This window comes from Macaca mulatta, chromosome 3 (genome assembly GCF_049350105.2).
Source record: "Macaca mulatta isolate MMU2019108-1 chromosome 3, T2T-MMU8v2.0, whole genome shotgun sequence".
NCBI classification, from domain to species: Eukaryota; Metazoa; Chordata; class Mammalia; order Primates; family Cercopithecidae; genus Macaca; species Macaca mulatta.
Window position 1 is genome coordinate 42,989,364 of NC_133408.1, and position 8,797 is coordinate 42,998,160.

Genomic DNA, 8,797 nt, shown 5'->3' on the forward strand with positions numbered 1-8,797 from the left:
TTCAGTTCCTACTATATTGCCTGGCAAACAATACTTTATACTTAAAGTAAGAGCAATGATTATTGCATGTGCATGTTGAAAATAATAAAGAAAGCAGGTGACAATAAGACATCCTGAGTCTTTTGGAAATAAATAGCATTCACCTGCTTTCTCATCCATTGAGATATCACCACATTTATGTACTTGTGTGTCCCTGGAAGTTTCTTGTGGGAGATTTATTCTTTTTTCGTTAGTCTCTACTAACCAAGAACAAATCACAGACTTAGACGGCATCACAAAAAGGCCCAGACCCACGATGTCCAGAGACTCCAGGCTCAACCCACATTGATGCTGGCCCTTCAGCCATGAGACTCCATTTACTTCTTCTTATTCTCCTTCTTTTTTCAATTCTTTTATCCCCAGGTAAGTTGGTAGCTGATTACTATAAGGTTCTGCAGATTAGAAGGCTATATCCCTGGCCAGACAAGATCCTAGAATCAGTCCTGTGGGTTCAAGAACCTAATATTTACAGCTTCACTAGGATTATAATAGGGAAAAATAGAAAAGAGACTCATTTAGCAGTAGCTCCTGTTGATAATTCAATCCATGTTTTTTGATCTAGTGAGTGGATATAATAATGGATGCTGCTGAAATTCAATCCTGTCAGATCAAACTGCCTACATATCAATTTCTATGCCCCACTAAGGCATCTCAAGATACAAAGTAAGGATACAACAGAATGTGACCTCAATGAGATGCCTTTGTGGGACCTGGAAATTTATATGCAGGCAGCTAGATCTGACAGGATTGAATTTCAGCAGCATTTATTATTATATTTGCTCACTAGGTCAAAAGAGATGTTTGGAATTCTATCAATAGGAGCTACTGCTAAATGAGTGTTGAGAAATCTGAAAGTTTTATTCAAAGAGACAAACAGAAAAATTATAATCCTAGAATAAGTGAAAATTATATGAGAGACTTTTCAAAATAAATTCTATTTTACGTGGCTATGAATAAAAAATGATTTGCAAAGTGAAACTTAGGACTAGAAAGGAGAGTTAAAGGAACTTCAGACAAGTGAATTAATAATAAGTAAAGACACCAAGCTATATTACAGGTAAATTACAGGTAACCACACAGAAATGGGTAACATCACTTTCAATAGTAAACCAGCTAAAATTTAATGGTCTAAGCATGCATTTTGAGGGCTTTTGGGAAAAAAAAAGCATAATCAACCTAAAGAAGATAAAGGGAAAGTTATAAATACAAAATATAAATTAATGAAACAAATGAGAAAAAAACTAGTATTTTAAAAAATGTTTTTCATAAAGTCTAATATACTTTATAATAACCTGGCAACACTGGACAAATGAGAACATGCTTAAAATAACTATTGCAGGAATGAAAGGTTAATGTCAAAACAGATGTTTCAGAGATTCAAATCATTTTTTAAAAAATATATTTGTGTATTATATTCCCTCTTTGCTGTGTACCCTGGGGATTTTCCTGTTGCAGTTCACTATATCATGTGTCATCAATTGTGACTGTGTCATCAATTCTTATGCTAGTAAATTATTACCATCAGCATACAAATATGCTGTTAAGTATGTCCTTGCTTTTCTTCTGATGCCAGCTGTCATCCTATTTTTTGCTCTAGTTTTCAGTAAAAATCTTAATATAGTTGTTCATACTCTCTGTCTTCAATTCCTCTCCTCTCATTGTCTCTTAAATATATCCCAGTCAGGCTCTCTCCCCTTTTTTCAATCATGTTATTGACACCACTTTTGTCAAAGTGACCAATAATCTCCATATTGCTAGGTCCAATGATCATTTTTCACTACAACTTTAATTGGCCTATTAGCAGCATTTGACACAAATAATCACTTCCTTCTTCATAGTATACTTTCTTCACTTGGTTTCCAGGACAGCACATTCACTTGATTCTCAGCCTATCTCACTGGAGCTACCACTTCGGCTTTCTTTGTTTCTTCCTCATCTTTTCCCATCACACTTCCTATTGGAGAGCTCCAGAGCTCAGTGCCTGATTCTCTTCTCTTCTCCCTCACCACACACTCTGGAGGAGCTCAGCAAGTCTCATCCTTTTCAATTCTCCTTTTGGACCTCCTTTTGAACTGCAGGCTTATAATAAATTATCCAACTGCATAACTGGTATATCTACTTGGACACTGAATTTCAAAAGTCATAGATATCCGAAATTGAACTCATGATTTTCCCTTATAAACCACTACATACAGATTTTCTCTTCTTGCAGAATGCCATGGTCAGCACTGGAGCCTCTCTTAGCTCTCCTGTACACTTTCATCCTCAGCAAGCCTCTATCTCTGCACCTCAAGAATCTCTCAGGGCTCCCATCCCTTGCCCAGCCTTGGGCAGTAGCTGCCTCACACTCAAAGAAAGAACAGAGAATCTGCTTCTCTCATCTACCTGCCCTGCCCTGCCTTCAGACCTCATCAGGCCCCTCTGCTTATGCACCTGTGAGAAAAGAGAGTGAAGGGGGATTGTCTCAGCTCCCTCACCCACTCCCCAGTAACAGAAGATTTTACCTGATTCTCACAGTAAGACCTTTACCTTGCTCTCACCTCAAATTGCAGCAGTTCCTACATGGCTGTCCCTCAAAAGTGCATCTGGTAGTTCTGCTCTCCATCCGATCTTACCTAGGAGCACACAAGATAGGTCATGAAAAAACCATTAGTGGGGCCGGGCGCTGTGGCTCACGCTTGTAATCCCAGCACTTTGGGAGGCCGAGGTGGGCAGATCACGAGGTCAGTGGCTAACACGGTCAAACCCCGTCTCTACTAAATACAAAAAATGAGCCGGGCATGGTGGCATGCGCCTGTAGTCCCAGCTACTTGGGAGGCTGAGTCAGGAGAATCGCTTGAACCCTGGAGGCGGAGGATGCAGTGAGACAAGATCGCGCCATTGCACTCCAGCCTGGGCGACAGAGTGAGACTCCAAAGACAGAAAGAGAGAGAGAGAGAGAGAGAAAGGAAGAGAGGGAGGGAGGGAGGGAAGGAGGGAGGGAGAAAGAAAGGAAGGAAGGAAGGAAGGAGGGAAGGAGAAGGAGAGAGAGAGAAAGAAAGAAAGAAAGAAAGAAAGAAAGAAAGAAAGAAAGAAAGAAGGAAGGAAGGAAGGAAGGAAGGAAGGAAGGAAGGAAGGAAGGAAGGAAGGAAGGAAGGAAAGAAGGAAGGAAGGAAGGAAGGAAGGAAAGAAAGAAGGAAAGAAAGAAAGAAAGAAAGAAAGAAAGAAAGAAAGAAAGAAAGAAAGAAAGAAAGAAAGAAAGAAAGAAGCATTAGGGAGGGAGAGTGAGTGAGAGTGAGTGTGTTTGGACCCCTACTGATGATGCTAAACTATCACAAGCCCACACTCAGCCTTTCAACATTTGCTGGAGATTCACTTGTTTCCTTGTTATCTCCATCAAGGGCAGCTTCCTCCTGCTTCTGCTGCTGCAACTCAGCTAGGCACAAAGCATCTGTGGATCCGTTCTTTTTTCAGCAGGGCTTCATCACTCTGAATTTAAGTTAATTAGCTTTTTTTGAGACCTCAGTTCTGTGTTTCAAAATGAAATCTATGATCTATAGATTATCCAGCTTATTCTCTTTGTCAGGGCAAGAGCATTTTTCTACAACTTTCTAAATTCTTTTTTTTTTTTTTTTTTTTTTTTTGAGACGGAGTCTCGCTCTGTCGCCCAGGCTGGAGTGCAGTGGCGCGATTTCGGCTCACTGCAAGCTCCGCCTCCCGGGTTCACGCCATTCTCCTGCCTCAGCCTCCCGAGTAGCTGGGACTACAGGCGCCCACAACCGCGCCCGGCTAATTTTTTGTATTTTTAGTAGAGACGGGGTTTCACCGTGGTCTCGATCTCCTGACCTTGTGATCCGCCCTCCTCGGCCTCCCAAAGTGCTGGGATTACAGGCGTGAGCCACCGCGCCCGGCCCAACTTTCTAAATTCTAAACAAAAGTAAAAGTTCACTTCTTTTCAGAATCCCCACGTGTCAGAAAGTGTTACTATTATCATCAGTTTAGTGATATTTATGGAATTCCAAGTTGACTCTAGTATCAGCTTTTGGGTTAAATTCTTTCTTTCTGATATGTAGCCTTTGAAATTTTATTCGCTGCAGATCTCTTGGTAGTGAACAATTTTAATTTTTATCTGTCAATTTCATTTTGTTATTTTTGATCTTGAAAGACAGCATTACTGAGTACCCAATTCTATATTAACAGTTATTTTCTCTCGACATTTGTTGATACTAGTTTACTCATTTTTAGTGAATGAGTGAACAAGTGAATCTCCAGCAAATGTTGAAAGGCTGAGTGTGGGCTTGTGATAGTTTAGCATCATCAGTAGGGGCCCAAACACACTCACTCTCGCTCACTCTCCCTCACTAATGCTTTTTTCTTTCTTTCTTTCTTTCTTTCTTTCTTTCTTTCTTTCTTTCTTTCTTTCTTTCTTTCTCTCTTTCTTTTTTCTTTCTTTCCTTCTTTCTCTTTGTTTCTTTCTTTCTTTCTCTTTCTTTCTTTCTTTCTTTCTCTTTGTTTCTTTCTTTCTTTAATAATCAGATAAATATTATTTCATTATAAATTATCCTTTTTTCAATGTTTGTATGGTCTGGTGTTTGGTTTTAATGTTTTATAATTTAACTAAAGTGAGTTGATTTTTATATCATCTGTTAGAAATATATTCTTTGAATCAATGGATTTATACCTTTTCTTAATTTCTTTCTGAGAATCTCTTGAAATGGTGAATCCTTTTACACTTCTCTCCCCCCATATTTGAATTAAATAAATGTTAGACCTTGTGTTTCCATGCTACATTCTGGGTATATCATTTAAACAGTTTTTCTTCTTCACTAGTTATCCTCTTACCTGATCTTGGCTCACTGCAACCTCCACCTCCTGGGTTCAAGCGATTATTCTATCTCAGCCTCCTGAGTAGCTGGGAGTACAGGCACCCACCACCATGCTCAGCTAATTTATATATATATATATATTTTAGTAGAGACAAGGTTTCACCATCTTGGGCATGCTGGTCTTGAACTCCTGACCTCGTGATCCACCCATCTTGGCCTCCCAAAGTTCTGGGATTACAGGCATGAGCCACCATGCCCAGCCAGACCTGCCCATTTTTTCTATCATCTATATTGTTTTACTATTGTTTTTACATCTTTGTAATAATAGATTGTTTCTTTAAACAATTGATACATTCCTGCTTAATTATTTCTCCACATTGATGATTTCAATATATTTAGTTTTAAAGGGTCTAGATATGCTATTCATTTCATTAACTTTTATTCATGGTGTCTTGCTTACCTGATCATTTTTAATACTGAACTCATTGTTCATCCTTAACCTGACATCATTTTATGGTCTGAAATGAGAATGCTATTATCCAGACTTCCTCTGTGAAGCTGACACAATGCTTTAACTCAATATAGAAGTTTCAGCATTAACAAACTGGAATTTCTGATGGCTCAAGAGTCAGTAGTACCATCATTAGCATTACTGATCATAGCAGATCTTCCCAGAAGATCTGGGAAACCCTCATCCCCCTCCATCAGCTATCCAATACAAAGTGCCCACTGCTCAAGCTCCAGTTCACAGACTATTTTTGTGTTTGCAAGAGGAGATATTTTAAGAACTTGCCTAACCATTTTCAGGGATAGAAGTGTTTCAAAGAGATCCTCTACTATATATTTGTTCTATAGCAACAGTCACTTGAGAGCAGCTCACTTGCAGTCATGGCCAAAAGCCTAAATGTTTCTTTCATTCTAGTCACACCTATTTTGTACCTTTTGGGGATATCTCAGATTCAGACACATTCATAGTATTCTATGATTTGGGACACTACTACAGATTCTTCAAAATGTTACAACATTCCAATGGTATTTTGGGAGGTATAGAAGGAGAGGAAAAACAATGGGCTCAAGTCTCCTCTGACTTCTCTTCTTACAATATGTTTCATTGTTCAATACTTTTAGAACTATATTAATACAGCATTGACAGTGGACATTCTTCTTTTCCTTCTGACTTTAATAGGATTGAAGGAAATGTTTTGCTATGAAATTGCTATATGGGTTGTATTCAGACAAATTTTGACTTTGTAAAGGCAATATTCTCCTCATTATTTTTAAATGCTTACCAGGATTCACAGTATTATTTTCAGTTCTCCCTGTTTAAAGGCATATTTAAATAACTTGATGACTTGGATATATTATATATGTTACTCTGCTACAGAAACAGAAAAGCCACCACCAAATTATATTCTAAGATACTTGGTACACCAATCGCACCATCTTTTTTTATCTAAGACATTCAATTCTTCCACAGGTGGGAGCACATGAATTAGAATCATTTACTACTTGTAGCATTCACTACAGACTTTCAGACTTATGGTGCCTAAAAGAAATAGAATACTTATAGCTGGGTTTAAAAGCTACAAATAAACAGAGGAAATATACACTATTTTGAAAGTACCACTTGAGTGTTATGCATGTATTTCAATATTATGTTGCTAATTTTAATTGTTCAAAGTTAAAGAGCTTAAACCTCCCCCTCATGCATTCCTGAATCACCCATTACTCCCACACATACATTGTTTGATACAGCATAAACCTAAGTAAATAAAGATGTGACAAAATGAAAAAAATAAAATAACGTTATACCATTCTCATCTGTGAATGGCATCAGTAGATGTGAATAAAAGTAATGTGATTATAATTTTAAAAATCATCTTTAATAGGATCCATTTACTATTAAATGAACTTTTGGTTACTTAATGAATAATAAATCTTTGACACAATGAAAACTCTTAATGCAGAGTGAGAACAAAATGAAGGTAATAACTGATTTTTTCCTAACCCTTGCTTTAGTTGGTCTTTCCACTAGACTGTCACTTTATTTTAAGGATATTATAATAGCACAAAGCCATCAGCTTTACCATTAGAGAGATCTTCATTAAATTATCTTTGTTGTAATAAAGGTCATCTGGAGGAAATACTGGTCTGGACACAATAATAAATGTTAAGCTTTCTAATATTTTCCACTTTTAGACACAAATTGAAAGGATCATTTATAATGTCAAAAATATACTTTTTTCTAACTAATCTATCCTTTGACTAAGACACTATTAGCAATTAAAGTAGATAGAGCTAATCTAAATGTGGAGAGAAAAAGTAATTTCCACTTACGTTTGGACAGATGAAAGCACGGATAAATTGAAAGCCTGAAATATTAGCTTGGGGGAATGAAATCACTTGGGGGAGCAAGAGCAGGATACACCAGCCTTTAACTCTATACTTCTCCCAAGAAAAAATATATAGATAGCTATGTACAAACCAAAATAGCACTGGGAGGGTTCAAGGGACCACTTAAGAAACTATGGCAACACAGTGAAGCCAAAAAAAAAAAAAAAAAGAAAGAAAAAAAAAAGAGAGAGAGAGAGAGAGTGAAAGAAAAAAAAAAAAACCGAATAACCATATAGAAAAAACAACTGCTGAAATCAGCATACCTGAGACTGCAGAAACATCTTTTTTGGCTAGGAACGAAAAAAAGCAGAAAGGGACTATCAGTATCAGCCACAAGGTGGAACCACCATGGCCCTCAGTAACCCACTCTGGCAGAAGACACTGGCATTTTTGCCCTGCGGTAAGCAACAGCCATTTCTGAGAGAAAACCTAGAGGAAAAGATGAAGATGTACCATCCCCTCCCACATCCCTTTTCTCCCACCAAAAAGACCGCGACTGTTGTGCCAAACCAGGATCGGAACTACTACCTTTCTTAATCTGCATGTGTCTCTGACATGTGAGCAGCAACCAGTTCAAAAGCTCCCATGTAAAAATGCTCATACTAAATTTATTCTCTTACTTAAGAGTGTTTATGGATTTACATTCCATTTGTGGACTATGTAGATCTCACTGGATCTTCTTTCCTGCAGTGAGAGGTGGTTTGGGTGCTGCTGAAGGTCATTGTCTCAATTTGTCTGGTGTTTGCAGAAGAGATGTCTGCAAAGTAGTAGAAGATCAAATTGGTGCCTGCCGAAGAAGGATGAAGTGCTGTAGAGCATGGTGGATTTTAGTGCCAATTCCAACACCACTTATCATGTCAGATTATCAAGAACCCCTTAAACCTAAGTTGAAATGAAACTGATGTAAAATAAAAATACATCAAAAGTGAAGTTCTTTGCATCTAAGAATATTGAAATATACATATTAAGTACTTCCATCTTGATAACCATCTTGTATTTTCACTTATTAACATAAATGAATAAATACTAATTTCAAATATACCCAATACTATTTCTTTGTGAGTCATTAACAGATCTTAACAAAACCTTTAAAAATGAGAAAACTGAGGCCGGGCGCGGTGGCTCACGCCTGTAATCCCTGCACTTTGGGAGGCCGAGGCGGGCGGATCACGAGGTCAGGAGATCAAGACCATCCTGGCTAACACGGTGAAACCCCGTCTCTACTAAAATACAATAAAAAAAAAAAAATTAGCCGGGCGCGGTGGCGGGTGCCTATAGTCCCAGCTACTCGGGAGGCTGAGGCAGGAGAATGGCGCGAACCCGGGAGGCGGAGCTTGCAGTGAGCCGAGATCGCGCCACTGCACTCCAGCCTGGGCGACAGAGTGCAGACTCTGCCTCAAAAAAAAAAAAAAAAAATGAGAAAACTGTTATTTTTGTTTTCCAAGATGGTGGATTGAAGGCATTGTTAGCCTGTCTCTTGCACTTGGAAAGACAAAGTGGTGTGTAGAGATTCACACTGAACTTTCTTTCAAGAAGCAACACAGGAACTTAACAGGAAA

General features: G+C 38.3%; 1 protein-coding gene across 1 annotated transcript; it reads left to right on the forward strand.

Moving 5' to 3' along the window:
• The first annotated feature begins 344 nt into the window (after positions 1-344).
• Positions 345-8,134, forward strand: LOC144340070 (beta-defensin 109-like). The gene is made up of 2 exons (XM_077997878.1): positions 345-402; positions 7,929-8,134. Exons 1-2 carry the CDS (start codon positions 345-347, stop codon positions 8,132-8,134), a joined length of 264 nt encoding a protein of 87 aa, XP_077854004.1.
• The last annotated feature ends 663 nt before the right edge of the window (positions 8,135-8,797 follow it).

Bases quoted from the DNA above. Each gene is read 5' to 3' on its own strand.
- LOC144340070 (XM_077997878.1), top strand. From the start codon at position 345: ATGAGACTCCATTTACTTCTTCTTATTCTCCTTCTTTTTTCAATTCTT. The intron at 403-7,928 runs GTAAGTTGGTAG...TCTTTCCTGCAG, and splicing joins TTCAATTCTTTTATCCCCAG to TGAGAGGTGGTTTGGGTGCT.